General features: G+C 44.4%; 1 protein-coding gene across 1 annotated transcript; it reads right to left on the bottom strand.

The window, feature by feature from the left end:
- Nucleotides 1-3,057: 3,057 nt before the first annotated feature.
- LOC123159175 (uncharacterized) lies at nucleotides 3,058-7,800 on the bottom strand. The gene is made up of 12 exons (XM_044577005.1): nucleotides 7,392-7,800; nucleotides 7,110-7,275; nucleotides 6,583-6,669; nucleotides 6,036-6,152; nucleotides 5,741-5,917; nucleotides 5,450-5,653; nucleotides 4,876-5,360; nucleotides 4,453-4,552; nucleotides 4,131-4,190; nucleotides 3,951-4,043; nucleotides 3,748-3,867; nucleotides 3,058-3,611 (listed from the first exon to the last, which is right to left on the bottom strand). The coding sequence occupies exons 1-12, from the start codon at nucleotides 7,475-7,477 to the stop codon at nucleotides 3,297-3,299; spliced, it is 2,010 nt and encodes a 669-aa protein (XP_044432940.1). The 5' UTR covers nucleotides 7,478-7,800; the 3' UTR covers nucleotides 3,058-3,296.
- Between the last annotated feature and the right edge of the window lie 17,096 nt (nucleotides 7,801-24,896).

Here is a 24,896-nt window from a genome sequence, read left to right as displayed (position 1 = left end):
TTGATCAACTAATGCAAGGGATTGTTCTATGTAAAAGCATTGGATCTGATGTATGCAAGTAGCACCAGATCCCTTTTTATGTTTTCAATCTGTTGTAGTATGTTTTATATAAAAGCATTGGAATGTGATGATCCCACCAAGATCACTTCTGTGCTTGAACTACTATTCCAGATGACTTCTATTTTCCTGGAGAAGAGCAGATATGTTGTCTGAATTTTACACCTCAACAATGCAGAATTTATTTGTCGCATAAGGAAGGCGCCAAAAAGCATGTTTCATCCAGTACAATTGGTGTACTGTGCAGAAAAGGAAAACAAACCCGTGCTTCCGCGGGGTGCGCGGGCGTGCAACACGTGGCGGCATTGGGAGTGTGCCACATGATGCACTAGGAGAGGTGGGAATGCCAAGAATTGCTCACTGTGGAGTTTGACCGCTCGTTAGTGGCTTAAATGTTGCTTTTTTAGATGAGAGTCCAATGTTGCTGGTGAGCTAGCAAGTACCGGAGGCTATCGGGCCGCATCCCATGTATATGCTATTTTCCTGGAGAAGAACAGATATGTTGTCTGGATTTTGCAACTGCTGCAAATTTCATTCAGTAGAATTGGTGTATATGCTAGACAAGTTCCATGTCACGCTGCAGAGAAAATAAGTACTTGACGGCAATGGTGTTTACTTCACTTAACTGACATATTCATTGACATGACATGGATCAACAGGGGTAAGGGAATTACATCACCTGAATTAGCTTCGTTCAAAACCAAGTCAATTACAATGAGAAACGTTGGCAACATCCACAGGTACCTTCAGTGTCATCTGCAGCTTCTCGGCTTCCTCCTGAAGAGAAATTAGGTGTGCACATTTTGACACGCTGGGAAATGGAAAGATCAGCACTGCTCTGTATATGTTTTGTAGATCCTGGGGTGATGGATTACTTTCCCCCTGTAAAGGCCATTAGTGTGTAAGAGCTAGACCTACTTTTAGCATGGCTTGCAACGTCAAGATGATGCAGACACAAAACAGTCCCGTTCCTGTTTGTCTGGCTTGCAGCAGCTCTGAACTTCAGGGTTAATGTTGTTCTTTCTTTCCCTGAATAGCAGTTGTCATCAGCAGTTAAACGAACCACATGTTAAAAGGATAGTACGTATGATCATCTTGAATGGTCAAAACTTAGGCAGCGACACCATCCATATGTGCCTCCATTTGACCTTCACCTACATCTTTCTTATGTTACTCTAAGTTGAGTTCTAGATGATGGAAAATGGAGTTGCTATCTTTCGATCTTGCAACCAATATTTATTTCTATGTTTACCGAGTTAGGACTCTTAAAATGTGTAACTACAATTAGTGTGAGTTGAGATAAAGAAAAATCTGCATATCAACTTAAAATTAAACATTCCCAACACTAATGCCAAGTAAAAAAAGCACAATGTTAAGTTTTGGATGAACTAGCATACCGTGAATTTTCTTACGATTAAGTTTCGGTGGATCTGCTGCATGAATAAAAGTTTAATCCCTGTCTTTTTAGAGGATGGAGGATTAAATTTTGGTAACATCATACTCTTTAGTTTGTTTGTACTGCCTTGTGTTGTGTACTGATAAAGATGGCTCGTCGACGGGACTTTGCTCAAGCGATGCAAATCCATGGATGAGTGCTCAGGTGATCGAACCTGATTAGGAAGAAACCATCAGCAGTGCAGATCACTATCAGAGGAAGCAAAGAAGATGAAGCAGAGTCTGCACTCTGAAGTGCTAGTGTTGCTTAGCTGAGCAAAGCAGAGTCACTAGTGCTAGTTGCAAGTGTGTAGTAGGAGTATTTCACTGGCATGTTTTTCAGTAGTGCGAGTGAATTTGGCCAACAATTAGTGTGCATTATGATCACAATTGATCAATTAATGCAAGGGATTGTTCTATGTAAAAGCATTGGATCAGTTCTTGTAGTATGTTTTTTTATGTAAAAGCATTGGATGTGATGATCCCACCAAGAAGATCACTTGTGTGCTTGAACTACTATTCCAGATAACTTCTATTTTCCTGGAGAAGAACAGATATGTCTGCTTGCTGAACTTCTGAGTCCTGATGCAGAATTTACTTGTCGCATCAGGAAGGCGCCAAAAAGCCTGTTTCATTCAGACAATTGGTGTATATGCTATTTTCCTGGAGAAGAACAGATATGTTGTCTGAATTTCATAATCACTGGCATGGATCCACTGAGGTAAGGGAATTACATCATCTGAATTTAGCTTCATTCAAAATCAAGTCAATTACAATGAGAAACGTTGGCAACATCCACAGGTACCTTCAGTGTCATCCGCAGCTTCTCGGCTTCCTCCTTAAGAGAGATTAGGAGTGCACATTTTGACACGCTGGGAAATGGAAAGATTAGCTCTGCACTGTAGATGCTTCTACATCCTCTGGGGTGGCCGATTCTTTTTCCTCTGTAAAAGCCATTAGTTTTGTTTGCATCTTGTGTGCTAACAAAGGGGCTTGTGTGTAAGAGCTAGACCTCCTTTTAGCATAGCTTGCAAGTTTGCAGCGTCCGTCAAGATGATGCAGACACAAGACAGTCCCTTTTCTGGTTTGTCTGACTTGCAGCAGCTCTGAACTTCTGGGTTAACGTTGTTGTTTCCTTCCCTAAACAGCACTTGTCATCAGCAGTTAAACGACCCACCAGTTAAAAAGGATAGTAAGTATGCCCAGTCATTTGTCTCCAATTCTCAAGGCAAAACTTGCAGCAAGACATTCAGGAACGCTACTGACAATAGTTCCTACCCTTCAACGGCCTGTACGCTGCACGTCAAACTGGGGGCACCTTCTTTAGCTGCTACGGAGTACTGTATCTTCCATGTACAAGCGCAAATCCTATTCCAGGGAGCACGCCACAGGTTCAGAGCCCAGTTCCAGGCAGTCAGTGCCGTTGGAAATGATGCCATGAGAATCGGAGACAAAAAGCACCGGTGGTGGTGCTGCAACACAAGTGGACTGGTGGCTTGTCATGCTCGCGCGTGCTGCCTGCAGTCACAGGTAACATGATGTTGCCATCTTTCCAACTAGCAGCAGTAACTTGTAAAACAACATCAACAACACTTGTAAAAGTTTATCCTTCCATGTTATACAGGCTATATATTCTACTTCTACTACTCCATGCTAAAGGGAGCTCAAGCAAAATTACACTGTACTGGCACTACACAGGATGCAAGCAAACCGACTAATCAATGGCCTTTACAGAGAGCAACAAAAAGAATCAGAATCAGCCACGCCCGGAGTCTACACAACATGTACAGAGCTAATCTTTCTTCCTAGTGCTGGTCGTCAGGCAGGAAGAGGTACCGGAACGTGGAGTCGAACGGGACGACGGTGAAGCTGCGGAAACCGAGGAGCCGCTGCTTGCGCGACGACGTGGTGTCCTGCACCGCCGCCACCTGCGCCGGCGTCAGCTGCCGGCAGATCCAGTCGGCCAGCAGCGAGTCCTCCACCGTGCCCTTGCCGTAGCTCTGCAGCAAAGCCGGGACCGTCAGCTTCCCCTTGTCGCTGATCCCGACCGACGCCCGGATGTAATCCCTCATCGACTCTTGCAGCTGCTGCCGAACGTTCTCGGCCGAGAAAATCCTCACCTGTTCCATACCAAGTTGTTTCATCAGGTTTAAAAGTGCTTGCAGCAACGGTCAGTTGTGCTTGTAGCTCTGGTTTATTTAGCTAACACATTGCCAGTGTATACTTGTTGTTCACAAGATGAGCTCATCCACTTACAGCAGGTGACGAGAACATTCCGCTGCTCAGTGCAAACAGTGCCAGGGGCTCCGTGTCGTCGACCGAATACCTCTTGTGCTCCTCGGTGACCCTGAACTTGTGAAGGGCTAACATCAAAGACTGAAAAGGGAGGAAAAACGGTAAGGTAAATCTTGACTTGCATGACAAAGAAATGAAATTGACAAATGAGGAACGGATAGTACGATTTGTGGCCGGTGTGCTGGGTTCTTCATCTTTAGGATTACAAACTCTATTTCAGCTGCACTGAAGGACTGCCCACCAACCTTGTAACAGGCCTGCAACATTAGCTTAGGTTGTTTAATGATATGATATGTTATCAAATAAACATGGCTATAACCAAATAAGTGCTCCATTAGACAAACCTTCTGCATTAGCGAGAAAAGCTTAATGTCGTTCCCGGGGACTCCATAAGCTAAATATGCCTGCAAGAGAATATGGACATAATTTGGCATGTGAGCAGCCAAGCCCGTGAATAATTGACAGTCGGGCATAAAGCAGCAACTTGTTTTACACCACATAATTCAATGGAACTACCAAGTATTTAAGATCACCACAACAACTATTGTGACATAACACTAGCTATTGCCTTCAAAGCTCCTACTGGTTAAAACTGAACACGATTTTGCGAACGAAGAAGAAATATTTTCATCTTTCCATGTATGATAAGCAATGGATGGTACTTACATGCATTATTAAGGCATTGTAAAGGTTGATCCAAAACGCTAACCGCTCGTCGCAGTTCATACGGGTAGGATCAACCTTTGATAGTTGCTCCACAAGGGACCTGCGGACAAAGAATAGTTAAACAGTTTGATCATGCCATGGCATGAAGAACATCCTTTGTTCACATAACCAACACCATCTGGTGCTCTATTGGGCTATAAGGTAAAACACAAAACACTTTTGAGACCTTCATTTACAAATGTAGCTTTTGCCGTCACATTTTTTCAGTAAGTAGTACTACAACATGCCATGTGCTCCATTGTTATTCCAGGCAGTCTCAAATATATTTTCCCTCCAGTTTCTAAATTCTGTTAGACTATTTATGTAAACATGAAATCAGTTCATTAGTATTAAATTTTTTTAGGCAAGGGTTCAACAAGAAACCTGAATTTTTGGAGAGCATCAGACGCATATTCAAGCTGTTCCTTGCATACATTCATCCAAGATACTTCGGCTACTGAACAATACTTCCCAATGTCTCTTCGAGCTTCCTTCCCATTAACACTGTACGGATCAAAGTTCCCCACTTCATCTATAATATCATCATCGTGATCTGAATCAACTGAAGGGCTTCGCAGCACTGAGGCCATCAAAGATGAATCTGACACAGACGTAAATGTAGAGCCAGATAAACATCCCGCTGATGAAGACGAATTATCAGAAGACAACTTTGGTGATATCTTCGATGATCGAGATAAGTGTAGGAAGATATCTCTCATGCAGCGCACCATCTCTCCAGAGAGCTGATTTGGATTGTTGCACATGTTTCCATTCATGCTGTGTTTCTTCGGATCAGATTCGCTAAATGACAATGCATCTATTCCAAGATACTCTTTGCCATCCTTCTCTGTAGAGCTTGGTTCTTGCATCTGCAGGAACAGGAAAATTTTACTTCAGTGACAACTTTAAATATTTTGCATAGAACATAAACTACTGGTAAATAGGGATGAAGTAGGACCTCTTCATCTTGGTGTTCTTCTAGAAATATATTTAAACTGACATCTTGGTGCTCTTCTAGCTGCCCATTTGTAGACACCTTCTCCCTATTTTCACTCTCTTTTTCAACATCCTGTCGTTCTTCAAGCTCAGGGTACAGATATTTTTCCATTAACTGAACTGACTCATATTCCTCCAACTTAAAATCTCTTAACGCCGATGTGTGCTTTGAAAGTAAAACAAACAAACCGTCAGCATCTCCAGACAGAAATAAGAACTTTCCAGTGAGATCATTGCTACAAAGAGAACTTACTTCATCCCATGTGCATTTACTAGTTGATGGTGTCGATAGTAAGCATTCTGGATTACTTTCTACTAGTAACCTTTCAGTCCTTACATGACACAGCTGGTAGCGTAAATCGCTTAGATCCGTCTCGAGCTTTGAGATAGTGATTTCTAAAGAGGATATGCTATCTACGAGCTCCTGCGCCTGGAAATAAAATGTTGCAAATGGTATTCAATGGTGGCCATCTACAATCATCAGTAAATTACAAACATATGTACCATGTATTTGTGTTAAAAAAAAGAATACACTGATGTGTGCAGACCTTGTTCGGTAGCTTTGTGGAAGATTTAAGTATCAGCTCGGCATCGTGTGCGATGGCATCTGTCAACGCCAGATGCATGTCGATCTCTTCCTGGAGCTGCCTCTGCAAATTCCTGACCTGTGGTATGTAATCACATCTGAGAATACTGGATCTCATTCCTTTGAACTTGCACAATATACTCCCTCCGTCCGAAAAAGCTTGTCTCTCGCTTGTCCCTCAAATGGATGTATCTAGCACTAACTTGGTGCTAGATACATCTAATTGAAGGACAAGCTTTTTCGGACGGAGGGAGTATGTTCCAAAACCGAAGTTGTGCGCACTACATGTATAATTCAACAAATTTGCTTGAGTAAATGTCAAGCATAACCAGTTTACATTGAGGATCATTCCCATTCCCAGAAGGAATGTTCAGCCAAGCAAAGAAGCACAACAAGCTGTCACAACTCACAACCCAAATGGAAGCACAATTATTTCAACTGTAGACAGCATCACAGCAGCGCGCACATCTAAATTTCAGAGAAGATGAAGCAATTGGGAAGGCACTCACTTCCTGCTCGAGCTGCGATCTGTACCGCCGCATGCCGCCGCCCCTCCGGACCCCTTCCCTCTTGCCGCCACCATTGCTGCTATCATCCTGCAATGGGAACACCACATCAGTTAATCAGGTGCGTGCATGGATCAGCTGAAACCTTCCAATGAACGGGATTGCCGGGTGACACCAATCAGCCGCGGAGGAAAATGCAGACACGGCGAACAGACTGCAAGCTCACAAATTTCCCAGTGAGAGCAGGTGTAAAACTACTACTACTGGAGTACTAGCAAGCAAAGGGGAAAGTGGCATCTCGTCTGGAGGGGCCCCTCGAATTCAGCACGCGAGCAGACAGCTTGTCTGAAGCTGATGATTCGCACCGATGGCAATGGCGGGGGATACACAAAAACAACACCGTATTTGGAGAATTCCCGGAGCGGAAATTCTCGGTGCGGCGAAGCAAGAAATCGGACGTTGACTGTACGGACGCGGCACATTTATTCACCAGAGAAGAAAGGAGTGGGGCAGAAAGACGAGAGACCAACCGTGGAGCAGCTCGCTGACGACGACGACGACGCCTCGCCGCTCCCCGCCGCGAGACGCGGCGGGCGCTCCTGCTCCGGCGGCGGCGTGGGGCACGTGTCGCCGCCGCGCGCTCGCCGGGCCCCGCCGCCGCCCATCCGCTGCATCGCCCGCTGGATCGAGCCGCCCCTGCGCGCGCGGGCCAAGAAAAGAAGCAGCAGCAGCAGCAGCTTTGGTGAGCGAGCAAGAAAACACCCAAATCAAGAGCGCGGAAGCATACGAACGGGAGAGGGGCAGGGGCTGACAGGGTCACGGAGGAGCGCATCTTGTCGGACGCCACGGCCACGGCCGCCGCTGCCGCCAGCGCGTCCTCCGCGCGGACGCACAGCATCCACCGCTCTCCCAGAGGCTCCTCCCAGCGCGGCGCGGCACGTACGGCGCAGGCTGTGCCCGGCACTAAACTAAGCGCCTCCGGAGAGCCGGACACCGGGAAGGGAACGGGGCAAACGACAAGGGTGGCAGCAAAGTCTATCTACCCGTCGCTAATGACCGTGGCGGTGATGCGCTTTGTGCTGGCGATCATGGCGCCGTGACGACCAGCTTAGCTCACCCACACTATCACACTAGTGAGCTCGTAGTGAGTGAGCCCATGACGCTGCGCCGCAATAATTGCCTCGGGGACGAGACATGGCGCCGCAGGCCAGGGGCGTCTCGTCGATCGGTCGGTCGACCAGGTTCTCCCAGATTTTGGCCGCGGCGCGTGCGCGACCGGCGGGCGGGTCCCGCGGCGCAGCGAAGGAGAGGGACGGTTTGTTGGTGGAGTTGGTGAGGGGGGCGCCGGGGCGGGCTGGCGTGGTGGAATGGATCGAGTCTTTGGCCAGTTGCGCTACGGCCGGTCCGGGAAAGGAGACGCATCTCCTCGTGCCAGTGCTGTTTTTTTTTTGGGGACATGCCAGTGCTGGTTGATTGTGTTGGACTGTTGGTGGTACGTACTGCTAGGAGGAGTAGAGTAGGTGCGCTATGTTTGTGTCCATGGATGAAAAATGGTGGCCAGGTTAGGTGGTCACGCTCCTTCTCCTCTGCTGCTGCTGCTGCGTAACTTCGTTCTGGTCGTGATCTTATCGCTTTGGTGAAAGAGAGAAGGATTCGTTGACGTCGCGCGCGTGCGTGTGAAACTTCTTGCGTCCGTACCACTCGAACAGCGGCAGCAGCAGCAGCATCGGATCGGGATCTCCGCCGGGAGGGGAGTGTGGCCGAGCCGAGCCGAGCGCGCGCGCGGAGCGGCCGGCAGCAGCCTTTTGGCAAGCGCGCTTTGCTCTTTTGCCCGGCCGCTGCTGGGCGACTCCGTGTCCATCCATCAAAAGCAGAGCCGTTTTCTACTCCACGGTGACTGACGACTGGTCGTGGCTCGGAGAACTGATCCACCCGCGCGTGTTGCCTCGTTCGTCGAGGGTCCGAGGCTAGAGCGGATTTTAACTGGCCGGCACGGAATGCGATGGGGCTCTATTCTCAGCTCGGTCCACTGTGCGCGTGCGTGGTCCACGGTTTCCACTGTGGTGGTACTCTACTCTACTGTTCACGCATGTCCGGCAACAGCTGCCGGTACTACTGCTTTTTTTTTTTTGGGTTCCCGTCGACGTGCAAATGCTTGTTGCTTTCGCACGGCTAGAGTTTTCCTGCCGGGCCGTACGCGTTCGTTTAAGCCCCGGAGGACCGACCGACCGAGCGAGCACGGGGTTTACGGTGGCGTGTTTAATTTGCTTGTCATCATTTACTGTGTATCTACTACCCCTATAAAAAGAAGAGAGAGCCAGATCCAAACAATCTGCACCGTACAATTCTCAGATTTAGCGTACCAGATTCATTCCATGTTTAACACCAAGCCACTAACCACGTCTTACCGCTAAACAGGATTTGGGTGCCGAAAAATAAATCCCGTCCCGATGCCCTCGCCCCACCCACGCCGCCCCCGACGCCATAACCTCCCCTGCCTCTTCCCCGTCTCACCTCGCTGTCGATACACGCCCCAACCGCCACGCCTGCCCCCCAAACATCGCCGCCGTGCGAATCGTCGCCGCCGCACGCACGCACGCAGCACCTCACATCGCCAGGACCACAGCCTGTCCAACTGGAGTTCCCACCGACCGCTCCACCGTCGGCCTGACTGTAGGTCAGGGCGCTTGTCGCCGGCGAAGCACGCGAGACCTGTCGGTGCCGTTGGGGACTTGGACGCACGCGGGGTGGCGGCCGCTGGTGAACGTGGCCGCACCTCAGACCGGGGCGCGCGGCGGCCCAACGACCTCTCTGCTGCCGCCTCCGCCCTCCTCCGGCCCTATATCCTACGGCTGCTCCATCCATGGGTACCTGGCCACCATGGCATCTCAATCCCTTCTTTTGTTGTTTGTTTTTCAGATTAATACGGATAGTTGTATGCTATTGTGGATAACCCAATCCCTCTACCTCTCATTTCCTTCGTCTGTTGTTTGTTTTTCAGATTAATATGGACATGTTGTATGCTATTGTGGATAACCAAATATAGCAAAACTTTGGCCTCCTTTTTCTGTAGTTAGGCGACTTCAAGAGCATAGCAACACAACGGGAAGGTAAGCAACGAAACTTCAAATGTACGAGTTGCTTGGACCAATCTGGACTAAAATTTCTGAAATCCTCACTAATCAGGAATTCAATATGTCCTCATAAAATTTCAGGAATCCTGATGGCAGCTGTTTGTATGTGTGCCTAAACGTCTATGCTGGTAAATTGTTGGTTAGAGAATACGAAATTGGTTTGCTTGTTCTCTGAGTATAGATGACCGTTTTAGTGTTAAAATTTAGATCTTGGCTACTGGTTTACAGTTTGCTGCCAATTTCTTCTGTGTTCACACCTTGTGTACATCCAATACAACGAGCGGTGAATTAGCTTTAGTTATAGAAACATATATCATGCGCTTTTTTTAGAGATTTGATCTGAATAAGTGAGGGCCTCGGGACACTAATGAAACAATAACAATATCTAATATCCGGTGGATTGTCTTCTGCAGGAATAATGAATATGACTAACCCATTTCTAGAATCTGCAGCATCACTAAAAACTCAGAATCACATTGGCCTGTGCATGAAGTTTCAGGGAAACATGATGAGGTAAATAGAGAAACTTTCATGAATATTAGATGGCAGTTACACATAAAACATTATTATTCTATCATACCCTAAATAATTGGATTAAAGTTTAGCGCTTTTGGAAGAAGAATAGGGATGATAGTAGGATTGATTTCTGATGTTAGAACTACTAATCTTAAAGTTGTTGACTGCCCTTTAATAACAACCCACACCTTCGCTATGGAAAACATATATTTGTTACCTCATAGTAATAAACATGCTTGCTGCAAAACACATGAACGGAGATTGCACTGAGACACACATATATGAATTGTGCACATTGGTCTCAAGCTACAATTTGAGTGCATGCGTTGCTTACGATGAACCGCTGAAACTCTTGCTTTCTCTCTATTCTGCTGATAGAAGCGATGGCACATAGCTCACACTCCACTTTTATTTGTGTTATTGTGATATTTTTCTTTTCATCGAAATCTTGACTTTGGACATATTTGTTTTTTTATATTTGTGTGACCTTGTCCGCCTTATATTGTTTGGTGATTACAATATAAATTCCCGAGATAGTGCAAAAGTGGACAGTTTAGCCATTGAATAGTAATTATTCTACTGAATTGCAATGAAACACTCTTCGTACTTCTTGGACTACTACATGGCATGATCCTGAGCGTTATTACCTTGCTGCTGCCTCATGGAATTTCTTGTGTGCCACACTGCATGATCCTGAGGTTAGCCTCAACATAGTTTTATGATTTGCTTTTTGGTGCCTTTGGAGATCTTGTTTTCTTTATGCTTTTCTTTTCCAAGTTTCCCAAACGATCAACCCAAATAGGTAATTTTTGTTTTACTGCTTTAGGAGCACTCGCTATGTGTCAACGGATAACTGAAGTCTGGTTGCGTCTATGAACACTTGGAGATTTTGTAGTACTTTTTCCCAGGAGATAAGCTAGCATGAGTAATAGATGACCAACAGTAACTAATTACATTTTTTGCTTGACGGCCTTATTGTCTTGTAGGAAGGCCTCTGCACCCCCTCCCGACAATGACATGCTGTGCATCTCACCTGGCCACCCCGCATCCCCTTCTGAGATTGCTTCTCCCATTGAGAGTGAAACTGTAATATGAAATTTGAGATGTATATACATTCAGATGAATGCAGTTTCATCCATTGCTGAAAGAAATGTGATATCCAATTTCAGGTTTTCTGAAGCCATGATCAGCTATGGATTGGATAGCAGAAGCATGGCGTGTATAAGATCTGAACATTGAAGACTTGCAATGCAACTCAATGGTATGCCTTCCTCAGTTCCTTGTAATCTTTGAAGCCTAAATTCTGAACTGTTTTTTTTATACAAGCCTAAATGTTCTTACGTGTTACTGCTTTTGTACAAGACAGCATGAGTACAACATCTACAAAAGTATTTTTGGACTATTTTGTGTGCATCTGGCAACACATACATTAAGCTGTCGCCATTGCCCATCATCTCATAAACTCTATTATGGGAAGCATGGTTTCGTTTTATCCCATATATATCAGTATATAAGTATGTTACCTTCTGTATAATGTTGGTGATTTGTCCATGTAAATATTTAATTAAGCAGTGTTTGTCTTCTGCATCTTTTTTATATCTTTTTACCACGACAGGGATGGAGCTCTCAGCGATGTGGAGCTCAATGTATTTCAGGTTGTTCTATGCAGTGTTATTAGTGTTTTAATATATATTTATTTGCATAAGAAGTTCGCATATGTAAGTGATTCCTCTCGGCAAAGGAAATATCCTCCCTTCAATACAATAAATAAATTCAATGTTCATGCGCTAAATGAAAATCGTTAGTTCATTATTACTACATTATTATCAGCTATTGATTTTGTAGTATTTATTAATTAGTAGTGCCTCACTAGGATGAACATGTATTTTCTTCTCCGCAAAAGAATGATTTTTCAATGGTTTTTCCGGGCTGTTTATTTTCCAGAAATTGTGACCTGCTGAATTCTTTTTCCCTTACTGCACACATGCACATCATTTTAATTTGTGTGCACTTCCCAACTTGTTAGTGCCATCGTACCATGTTTGTTAGTCATGCTTTACTTATTATTTGGGCACCTTGGGGTAACATCTTGCCAATGTTTGTTCAGAATGGTGAATACATGTTTAACTCGAAATCATATTACCTTTCATTATGTTGGAAGGAAAAAGCCTTTAAAACTGGATATATGTAAGAACGATGACATTTAAAACTATCCTTAATTTGTTTATATCTTTGTAAAGCACTTATTTATAATGCTTGAGTTATCAGGTTAGTCACATAAAACAATACGCACTTGCACTTTCAGGCATACCTAGACTTGATTGCCAGTTGCTCTACTCTAGGTGTTGGTTTAATACTAATACCTTGTCTTCAAACTTTAACTGTGGAAATTATATGGCTCATGTAAGTGCTAATACTTTCACCTTCAAGTTTAGCAAAGTGACGTACTATTTTCTAATGTATGTGAGGATATATGGCGCTTTATTGCCTGGCAGGCTCAATCTTGATGACACAATTAGAGTAAGTACTTGGAGAAAATTTTATTAGTTACGATATCTTTATTAAGAGGTTTCATTGACAGTGAAGTCCAAAGGTAGAGCTGAACATTATACCATGCTTAAGAATGTATGTGACTTCTATAATAGTGTTTGTCGTACCAGCATCTCTTTTACAGAACAAACATATTTTCTGTAGTATTCTAGCTTCAAACTATTTCCCGGTGTTCTTTTGTAAATTGTGCTGATGCATGTCGAAGTACTCAGGCAGTCTGATAATTTATCATTTCATCTCTTTTTCGCCATGAAATGTATCGGTTAATCTTACAAAGTTGATATGCTACTCACTTCAGGCACAGACTCCATGCCCATCGAGTTGCATTTGTGATCAGCCAACACACTGTAAAACTGAGAAACTTGTGCTCGATCGCCTCCAAGAAGTAGAAATTAGTGAATTATTAGGAACTGAACATGAACGTGATTTTGTGCAACAGTTATTCAGTTGGGCAACAACCTTAAAAAAGTTGACAATGTCTTTTCATCAATCGATCATGAAAGCAAGGCCAAGGGGTTGTGCCAGATGTTACGAAGCTTGTCCACATTGGAACTATGTATCGAATTTTATGTGCACCGCTGCTTGGTGGGGAAAGTTCTGTATGTTCCTAGAGATTAAAACACTGATTTGTCAATTCTCTTCGCAAGCTTCTGGTTTGTGTGGCCCTGTTGTGCTCAGGAGTCAGGAGTGGTGACGAATTCATGTTGTGAGAATATGTCGATGCTGTTGAGACTGTCTTTCTAGGATGCGTGTTTATCTCTGTAATCTGTATGAAACTATGGATTCTAATTAATTTGCTAAAATAGTAGCTGCTTACCCTGATTTCTAATAGGATTTGTTAGGTGGGGCGCATTGTTGTTTATTAGTTGAATGGTGATTTCTGCTGAATTTCTGTTATTGTAATGGTATATGGGCCTGTAAGTTCATTCTTTTGATATCATTGTAAAGGTATGGCTCTTTCATGATTTGAACCTTGCACCGGTAGGGTTTCCACAACACTATGTATGATCTAAACAATGGGCGAAAATATTTATTGGAGCATTTGTTTCAAACAAATGATTTTTATAGTAAGATATTTCTAATATTTAAGTGTGCGTGATGTATTTTAGATAGTACTGTCTCAATATTGTGTGCCCGGTTGTTATTGAGATTAACAAAATATTTAAAATTATAGTGAAAATGTACAATCTCCAATAACACAATGGGTATTAATATTTATATTTGTTAAGGCGTGCGTTGCACGTGCACACTTACTAGTACAGGAAAAAAACTCAAGTCAGCCACTGACTCGGGGTGGTTTCGAGTTGAGAAAAAAAAAGAGATAATCAGTTGTCGCAGGATGGCAACTGCAAACGTTTTGCTGACAACTTCAGTTGTTGCGGGAACGGCAATGATGGCGATTTTTATTTGCAAGCACAGCAATTTTCTAAAAATGGACAAAAACGGGGTTTGCCATTGCTCGGCCAACATGAATTGTCATCAAAATCGTTCGCAAATGCCATCCACTTCGAGCGAACAGTCGTTGCTTATTGGGGAATAAAAAAACCTAGGAAATTCCTTACATACATAAATATTAGAGTTCAGTGTATTTCCTGAATATATAGACAAAAGTCTATGGCAACTTGGGAATTTGAGTGGGAGCCTAGGGCTCGTTACTCTTTTACTCGGCATAACATGTGTTCACCACTGAATTAGTGTCCATCAAACTTGTGTTTTTTTTTCTTTTTGCTCCATGTACCCTTCTTCCTTCCCAACGAGATTGACACCGAAGTGGTTGGAGGCGTGGAGCATAGGTAAAGGCTATGCACCAAACTCCAATGCATAAGTTTTCTCCAACACTTTCGAGTTCTTTTGATCGGATTCTGAACGGGACTCTCAGCATGGGTCCAAAACTTCCAATCAATACTCCAATTGGTACCTCTGAGCGTGACTTGAACATTTATGCAGGGTTTCTAGTTGATAACATCTTTGTCGCCCCTGGTATTTTCAAGATATTGGTTTAGTGCATCTGATGTCTTGAAATGTATCAATAGTTTAAGTATTGTTCATGCCATATCATCATCATATTAGGAATTTTTTTAGTTTTACTTGGACAAACATATTAATAAAGTTCTTAGAGCCAACTCATGGTTTTGGTTTTAGTAAAGGAATACTTGCAGTTACCGAAAAAATCATGAAAATTGTAGAGGTCATTTTTATGTTGAGAAGGACCTACAAAACTAGACTAGGGCACCCGGGGTGAATGCTGAAAGAAATATGCCCTAGAGGCAATAATAAAGTTATTATTTATTTCCTCATATCATGATAAATGTTTATCATTCATGCTAGAATTGTATTAACCGGAAACATGATACATGTGTGAATACATAGACAAACATAAAGTCACTAGTATGCCTCTACTTAACTAGCTCATTAATCAAAGATGGTTATGTTTCCTGACCATAGACATGTGTTGTCATTTGATTAATGGGATCACATCATTAGGAGAATGATGTGATTGACATGACCCATTCCGTTAGCCTAGCACTTGATCGATTAGTATGTTGCTATTGCTTTCTTCATGACTTATACAAAGTTCCTGCAACTATTAGATTCTGCAACTCCCGTTTACCGGAAGAACACTTTGTGTGCTACCAAACGTCACAACGTAACTGGGTGATTATAAAGGTGCTCTACAGGTGTTTCCGAAGGTACATGTTGGGTTGGCATAATTCGAGATTAGGTTTTGTCACTCCGATTGTCGGAGAGGTATCTCTGGGCCCTCTCGGTAATACTCATCACCTAAGCCTTGCAAGCATTGTAACTAATGAGTTAGTTATAAGATGATGTATTATAGAACGAGTAAAGAGACTTGCCGGTAACGAGATTGAACTAGGTATTGGATACCGACGATCAAATCTCGGGCAAGTAACATACCGATGACAAAGGGAACAACGTATGTTGTTATGCGGTTTGACCGATAAAGATCTTCGTAGAATATGTAGGAACCAATATGGGCATCCAGGTCCCGCTATTGGTTATTGACCGAGAATGGTTCTAGGTCATGTCTACATAGTTCTCAAACCAGTAGGGTCCGCACGCTTAACGTTACGATGACAGTTTTATTACGAGTTTATAAGTTTTGATGTACCAAAGTTTGTTCGGAGTCCCGGATGTGATCACGGACATGACGAGGAGTCTCGAAATGGTCGAGAAATAAAGAATGATATATTGGAAGCCTATGTTTGGACATCGGAATGGTTCCGGGTGAAATCGGCATTTTACCGGAGTACCGGGAGGTTACCGGAACCCCCCCGGGGGTTATTGGGCCTACATGGGCCTCGAGGGAGAAGAGGGAAGGAACCAGGAGGGGGCCGCGCGCCCCTTCCCTTCCTAGTCCGAATAGGACAAGGGAAGGGGGGCGGCGCCCCCCCTTTCCTTCTCCTCTGCCTCCTCTTTCCCCCTTCTCCTACTCCTACTTGGAAAGAAGGGAGTCCTACTCCCGGTGGGAGTAGGACTCCCCCCTTGGCGCGCCCTCCTTGGCCGGCCGCCTCCTTCCCCCTGGCTCCTTTATATACGGGGGCGGGGGGGGGGGGGGGGGCACCCCATAGACACACAAGTTGATCTACGGATCGTTCCTTAGCCGTGTGCGGTGCCCCCCTCCACCATATTCCACCTCGGTCATATCGTCGCGGAGTTTAGGCGAAGCCCTGCGCCGGTAGAACATCATCATCGTCACCACGCCGCCGTGCTGACAGAACTCATCCCCGACGCTTTGCTGGATCGGAGCCCGGGGATCGTCATCGAGCTGAACGTGTGCTGAACTCGGAGGTGCCGTACGTTAGGTACTTGGATCGGTCGGATCGTGAAGACGTACGACTACATCAACCGCGTTGTCATAACGCTTCTGCTTACGGTCTACGAGGGTACGTGGATGAACACTCTCCCCTCTCGTTGCTATGCCATCACCATGATCTTGCATGTGCGTAGGATTTTTTTTGAAATTACTACGTTCCCCAACAGTGGCATCAGAGCCTAGGTTTTATGCGTTGATGTTATATGCACGAGTAGAACACAAGTGAGTTGTGGGCGATACAAGTCATACTGCTTACCAGCATGTCATACTTTGGTTCAGCGGTATTGTGAGATGAAGCGGCCCGGACCGACATTACGCGTACGCTTACGCGAGACTGGTTTCACCGTTACGAGCACTCGTGCTTAAAGGTGGCTGGCGGGTGTCTGTCTCTCTCACTTTAGCTGAATCGAGTGTGGCTACGCCCGGTCCTTGCGAAGGTTAAAACAGCACCAACTTGACGAACTATCGTTGTGGTTTTTGATGCGTAGGTAAGAACGGTTCTTGCTAAACCCGTAGCAACCACGTAAAATTTGCAACAACAAAGTAGAGGACGTCTAACTTGTTTTTGCAGGGCATGTTGTGATGTGATATGGTCAAGACGTGATGCTATATTTTATTGTATGAGATGATCATGTTTTGTAACCGAAGTTATCGGCAACTGGCAGGAGCCATATGGTTGTCGCTTTATTGTATGAAATGCAAACGCCCTGTAATTGCTTTACTTTATCACTAAGCGGTAGCGATAGTCGTAGAAGCAATAGATGGCGTAACGACAATGATGCTATGATGGAGATCAAGGTGTCGCGCCGGTGACGATGGTGATCACGACGGTGCTTCGGAGATGGAGATCACAAGCACAAGATGATGATGGCCATATCATATCACTTATATTGATTGCATGTGATGTTTATCCTTTATGCATCTTATCTTGCTTTGATTAACGGTAGCATTTTAAGATGATCTCTCACTAAAATTATCAAGAAGTGTTCTCCCTGAGTATGCACCGTTGCCAAAGTTCGTCGTGCCCAGACACCACGTTATGATCGGGTGTGATAAGCTCTACGTCCATCTACAACGGGTGCAAGACAGTTTTGCACACGCGGAATACTCAGGTTAAACTTGACGAGCCTAGCATATGCAGATATGGCCTCGGAACACGGAGACCGAAAGGTCGAGCGTGAATCATATAGTAGATATGATCAACATAGTGATGTTCACCATTGAAAACTACTCCATCTCACGTGATGATCGGTTATGGTTTAGTTGATTTGGATCACGTGATCACTTAGATGACTAGAGAGATGTCTGTCTAAGTGGGAGTTCTTAAGTAATATGATTAATTGAACTTAAATTTATCATGAACTTAGTACCTGATAGTATTTTGCTTGTCTATGTTTGTTTGTAGATAGATGGCTCGTGCTGTTGTTCCGTTGAATTTTAATGCGTTCCTTGAGAAAGCAAAGTTGAAAGATGATGGTAGCAATTACACGGACTGGGTCCGTAACCTGAGGATTATCCTCATTGCTGCACAGAAAAGTCACGTCCTGGAAGCACCGCTGGGTGCCAGGCCTGCTGCTGATGCAACTGACGACGTTAAGAACATCTGGCAGAGCAAAGTTGATGACTACTCTATAGTTCAGTGTGCCATGCTTTACGGCTTAGAACCGGGTCTTCAACGACGTTTTGAACGTCATGGAGCATATGAGATGTTCCAGGAGTTGAAGTTAATATTTCAAGCAAATGCCCGGATTGAGAGATATGAAGTCTCCAATAAGTTCTACAGCTGCAAGATGGAGGAGAATAGTTCTGTCAGTGAGCATATACTCAAAATGTCTGGGTATAATAATCACTTGATTCAACTGGGAGTTAATCTTCCGGATGATAGCGTCATTGACAGAATTCTCCAATCACTGCCACCAAGCTACAAGTGCTTTGTGATGAACTATAATATGCAAGGGATGAACAAGACTATTCCCGAGCTCTTCGCAATGCTAAAAGCTGCGGAGGTAGAAATCAAGAAGGAGCATCAAGTGTTGATGGTCAACAAGACCACTAGTTTCAAGAAAAAGGGCAAAGGGAAGAAGAAGGGGAACTTCAAGAAGAACAGCAAGCAAGTTGCTGCTCAAGAGAAGAAACCCAAGTCTGGACCTAAGCCTGAAACTGAGTGCTTCTACTGCAAGCAGACTGGTCACTGGAAGCGGAACTGCCCCAAGTATTTGGCGGATAAGAAGGATGGCAAAGTAAACAAAGGTATATGTGATATACATGTTATTGATGTGTACCTAACTAGAGCTCGTAGTAGCACCTGGGTATTTGATACTGGTTCTCTTGCTAATATTTGCAACTCGAAACAGGGACTACGGAATAAGCGAGCACTGACCAAGGACGAGGTGACGATGCGCGTGGGAAACGGTTCCAAAGTCGATGTGATCGCGGTCGGCACGCTACCTCTACATCTACCTTCGGGATTAGTTTTAGACCTGAATAATTGTTATTTGGTGCCAGCGTTGAGCATGAACATTATATCTGGATCTTGTTTGATGCGAGACGGTTATTCATTTAAATCAGAGAATAATGGTTGTTCTATTTATATGAGTAATATCTTTTATGGTCATGCACCCTTGAAGAGTGGTCTATTTTTATTAAATCTCGATAGTAGTGATACACATATTCATAGTGTTGAAACCAAAAGATGCAGAGTTGATAATGATAGTGCAACTTATTTGTGGCACTACCGTTTGGGTCATATCGGTGTAAAACGCATGAAGAAACTCCATACTGATGGACTTTTGGAATCACTTGATTATGAATCACTTGGTACTTGCGAACCGTGCCTTATGGGCAAGATGACTAAAACGCCGTTCTCCGGAACTATGGAGCGAGCAACTGATTTGTTGGAAATTATACATACTGATGTTTGTGGCCCAATGAATGTTGAGGCTCGCGGCGGGTATCGTTATTTTCTCACCTTCACAGATGATTTGAGCAGATATGGGTATATCTACTTGATGAAATACAAGTCTGAAACATTTGAAAAGTTCAAAGAATTTCAGAGTGAAGTGGAAAATCATCGTAACAAGAAAATAAAGTTTCTACGATCTGATCGTGGAGGAGAATATTTGAGTTATGAGTTTGGCCTACACTTGAAACAATGTGGAATAGTTTCGCAACTCACGCCACCTGGAACACCACAACGAAATGGTGTGTCCGAACGTCGTAATCGTACTTTACTTGATATGGTGAGATCTATGATGTCTCTTACTGATTTACCGCTATCGTTTTGGGGTTATGCTTTAGAGACGGCCGCATTCACGTTAAAAAGGGCACCATCAAAATCCGTTGAAACGACGCCTTATGAACTGTGGTTTGGCAAGAAACCAAAGTTGTCGTTTCTTAAAGTTTGGGGATGCGATGCTTATGTGAAGAAACTTCAACCAGATAAGCTCGAACCTAAATCGGAGAGATGTGTCTTCATAGGATACCCAAAAGAGACTGTTGGGTACACCTTCTATCACAAATCCGAAGGCAAGACATTCGTTGCTAAGAATGGATCCTTTCTAGAGAAGCAGTTTCTCTCGAAAGAAGTGAGTGGGAGGAAAGTAGAACTTGATGAGATAACTATATCTACTCCCTTATTGGAAAGTAGTTCATCACGAGAACCGGTTCCTATGACAACTACACCAATTAGTGAGGAAGCTAATGATAATGATCATGAAACTTCAGATCAAGTTTCTACTGAACCTCGTAGGTCTACCAGAGTAAGATCCACACCAGAGTGGTATGGTAATCCTATTCTGGAAGTCATGTTACTTGACCATGATGAACCTACGAACTATGAGGAAGCGATGATGAGCCCGGATTCCGCAAAATGGCTAGAAGCCATGAAATCTGAGATGGGATCCATGTATGAAAACAAAGTATGGACTTTGGCTGACTTGCCCGATGATCGGCAAGCCATTGAGAATAAATGGATCTTTAAGAAGAAGACTGACGCTGATGGTAATGTATCTGTCTATAAAGCTCGACTTGTTGCAAAAGGTTTTCGACAAGTTCAAGGGGTTGACTACGATGAGACTTTCTCACCCGTAGCGATGCTTAAATCTGTCCGAATCATGTTAGCTATTGCTGCATTTCATGATTATGAAATTTGGCAAATGGATGTCAAGACTGCATTCTTGAATGGATTTCTAGAAGAAGAGTTGTATATGATGCAGCCGGAAGGTTTTGTTGATCCAAGAGGTGCTGACAAAGTGTGCAAGATCCAGCGTTCCATTTATGGACTGGTGCAAGCATCTCGGAGTTGGAATAAACGCTTTGATAGTGTGATCAAAGCATATGGTTTTATACAGACTTTTGGAGAAGCCTGTATTTACAATAAAGTGAGTGGTTGCTCTGTAGCATTTCTAATTTTATATGTAGATGACATATTGTTAATTGGAAATGATATAGAATTTCTGGATAGCATAAGGGGATACTTGAATAAAAGTTTTTCAATGAAAGACCTCGGTGAAGCTGCTTACATATTGGGCATCAAGATGTATAGAGATAGATCAAGACGCTTAATAGGACTTTCACAAAGCACATACCTTGACAAAATTTTGAAAAAGTTCAAAATGGATCAGGCAAAGAAAGGATTCTTGCCTGTGCTACAAGGTGTGAAGTTGAGTCAAACTCAATGCCCGACCACAGCAGAAGCTAGAGAGAAAATGAAAAATGTTCCCTATGCTTCAGCCATAGGCTCTATCATGTATGCAATGCTGTGTACCAGACCTGACGTATGGTTGGCAATAAGCTTGGTAGGAAGGTACCAAAGTAATCCAGGAGTGGATCACTAGACAACGGTCAAGAACATCCTGAAATACCTGAAAAGGACTAAGGATATGTTTCTCATATATGGAGGTGACAAAGAGCTAGTCATAAACGGTTACGTCGATGCAAGCTTTGACACTGATCCGGACGATTCTAAATCGCAAACTGGATACGTGTTTTTATTAAACGGTGGAGCTGTAAGTTGGTGCAGTTCTAAACAAAGCATCGTGGCGGGATCTACATGTGAAGCGGAGTACATAGCTGCTTCGGAAGCAGCAAATGAAGGAGTCTGGATGAAGGAGTTCATTTCCGATCTAGGTGTCATACCTAGTGCATCGGGACCAATGAAGATCTTCTGTGACAATATTGGTGCAATTGCCATGGCAAAGGAATCCAGATTTCACAAGAGGACCAAGCACATCAAGAGACGCTTCAATTCCATTCGGGACCAAGTCCAAGTGGGAGACATAGAAATTTGCAAGATACATACGGATCTGATTGTTGCAGACCCGTTGACTAAGCCTCTCTCACGAGCAAAACATGATCAGCACCAAGACTCGATGGGTGTTAGAATCATTACTATGTAATCTAGATTATTGACTCTAGTGCAAGTGGGAGACTGAAGGAAATATGCCCTAGAGGCAATAATAAAGTTATTATTTATTTCCTCATATCATGATAAATGTTTATTATTCATGCTAGAATTGTATTAACTGGAAACATGATACATGTGTGAATACATAGACAAACATAAAGTCACTAGTATGCCTCTACTTAACTAGCTCATTAATCAAAGATGGTTATGTTTCCTTACCATAGACATGTGTTGCCATTTGATTAATGGGATCACATCATTAGGAGAATGATGTGATTGACATGACCCATTCCGTTAGCCTAGCACTTGATCGATTAGTATGTTGCTATTGCTTTCTTCATGACTTATACAAAGTTCCTGCAACTATGAGATTGTGCAACTCCCGTTTACCGGAAGAACACTTTGTGTGCTACCAAACGTCACAACGTAACTGGGTGATTATAAAGGTGCTCTACAGGTGTTTCCGAAGGTACATGTTGGGTTGGCATAATTCGAGATTAGGTTTTGTCACTCCGATTGTCAGAGAGGTATCTCTGGGCCCTCTAGGTAATACTCATCACCTAAGCCTTGCAAGCATTGTAACTAATGAGTTAGTTATAATATGATGTATTATAGAACGAGTAAAGAGACTTGCCGGTAATGAGATTGAACTAGGTATTGGATACCGACGATCAAATCTCGTGCAAGTAACATACCGATGACAAAGGGAACAACATATGTTGTTATGCGGTTTGACCGATAAAGATCTTCGTAGAATATGTAGGAACCAATATGGGCATCCAGGTCCCTCTATTGGTTATTGACCGAGAATGGTTCTAGGTCATGTCTACATAGTTCTCGAACCCGTAGGGTCCGCACGCTTAATGTTACAATGACAGTTTTATTATGAGTTTATAAGTTTTGATGTACTGAAGTTTGTTCGGAGTCCCGGATGTGATCACGGACATGACGAGGAGTCTCGAAATGGTCGAGACATAAAGAATGATATATTGGAAGCCTATGAATGGACATCGGAATGGTTCCGGGTGAAATCGGCATTTTACCGGAGTACCGGGAGGTTACCGGAACCCCCCCCGGGGGGTTATTGGGCCTACATGGGCCTCGAGGGAGAAGAGGGAAGGAACCAGGAGGGGGCCGCGCGCCCCTCCCCTTCCTAGTCCGAATAGGACAAGGGAAGGGGGGCGGCGCCCCACTTTCCTTCTCCACTTCCTCCTCTTCCCCCCTTCTCCTACTCCTACTTGGAAAGAAGGGAGTCCTACTCCCGGTGGGAGTAGGACTCCCCCCTTGGCGCGCCCTCCTTGGACGACCGCCTCCTCCCCCTGGCTCCTTTATATACGGGGGCGGGGGGCACCCCATAGACACACAAGTTGATCTACGGATCGTTCCTTAGCCGTGTGCGGTGCCTCCTCCACCATATTCCACCTCGGTCATATCGTCGCGGAGTTTAGGCGAAGCCCTGCGCCGGTAGAACATCATCATCGTCACCACGCCGCCGTGCTGACGGAACTCATCCCCGACGCTTTGCTGTATCGGAGCCCGGGGATCGTCATCGAGCTGAACGTGTGCTGAACTCGGAGGTGCCGTATGTTCGGTACTTGGATCGGTCGGATCGTGAGGACGTACGACTACATCAACCGCGTTATCATAACGCTTCCGCTTACGGTCTATGAGGGTACGTGGACGAACACTCTCCCCTCTCGTTGCTATGCCATCACCATGATCTTGCGTGTGCGTAGATTTTTTTTTGAAATTACTACGTTCCCCAACAGATGCCCAGGGGTCGAGACGCCCCAACAGGATGCCTAGTTGTCGTGGGGTAAAATATGACAGTGAGAGAGGAAAGGAAACGAGGCTTGATCTAGTGACACGCAGGTGAGTGACACAAGGATTATACAGGTTCAGGCCCCTCCGTTGTGGAGGTCAAAGCCCTAGTCCCGTTCTCAGGAGAGGTGTTTCTTGTGTATGTTTTTTTGTTACAAAGGTTCCGAATCTGTAACCAGATGTCAAGGGTATGCATATATGAAGTTCTCTACCCTTGGGGCGCCACTACATTACATGTGAGTTTAAGAGAGTTCAATACACATCCACTACTAGAGGTAACGGATGTTCTAATGACTAGTAATAACGCCAGATTTCAAGGCGAAAGAAGTCCACATAACCTCCTCAGGTTTCACAAATCAGCCATTGAATCCCCTCAACTGTAACACTGGGTATTTCACCCCATGTTGTTTAGAAAACCAGACAAATCACCCCCTACAAGCGGTTTCACTAGGCAGTTTTGCAGTGTGGCACGAGTCAACGGGAAGAAAACGCTAAGGTGGACATAGGGCCTATCTGTCAGAGTCTCAAATCTCTGCCCTGCTATGAAGCAACTCATAGTGCCGAATGGTGCTTCTCCTGCCGCTTTGTCCGCCGTTCATGGCAAGGATGAGTAGTTATTGGAGTTGTTCAAGGCGACAATGCAAAGGCTTGTCCAGAACTGGTCGCTGCAGGCCACACAGCAAGAAGAGAGCCATGTCGCCAGGCACCACCCGAGGCAGATGGGAAGTACATGAGCACAAGGGCCATGCATGGGCGCCTGGGCAACGGTGCATCACAGACACAGAGGGGTGGGCAGCAACTGTGGTATGACTACTTGCGGCAATTCGATCATTTCGAGTGTCGTGTGCGTTACAATGTCAATGGTGACCAACTGTAACTGAGACCAGTCTCGTGTGGAGGTATAGAATCGATCAACGCGGAGATGCTTCAACAAATCAATCAACCATTTGAAGCTAAAAAATCAATAACGTTGACATGATTCTCTAACTAATAAATTAGCATGAGAAAAATCTGGCAACAAATCAATGGGTTAGGTCGAGTGCCACGTAGCTCTTCT

This window comes from Triticum aestivum, chromosome 7B (assembly GCF_018294505.1).
Source record: "Triticum aestivum cultivar Chinese Spring chromosome 7B, IWGSC CS RefSeq v2.1, whole genome shotgun sequence".
Lineage (NCBI taxonomy): Eukaryota > Viridiplantae > Streptophyta > Magnoliopsida > Poales > Poaceae > Triticum > Triticum aestivum.
The sequence above is the reverse complement of the archived record's forward strand: the minus strand, read 5'-3'. Positions and strand labels throughout refer to the sequence as shown.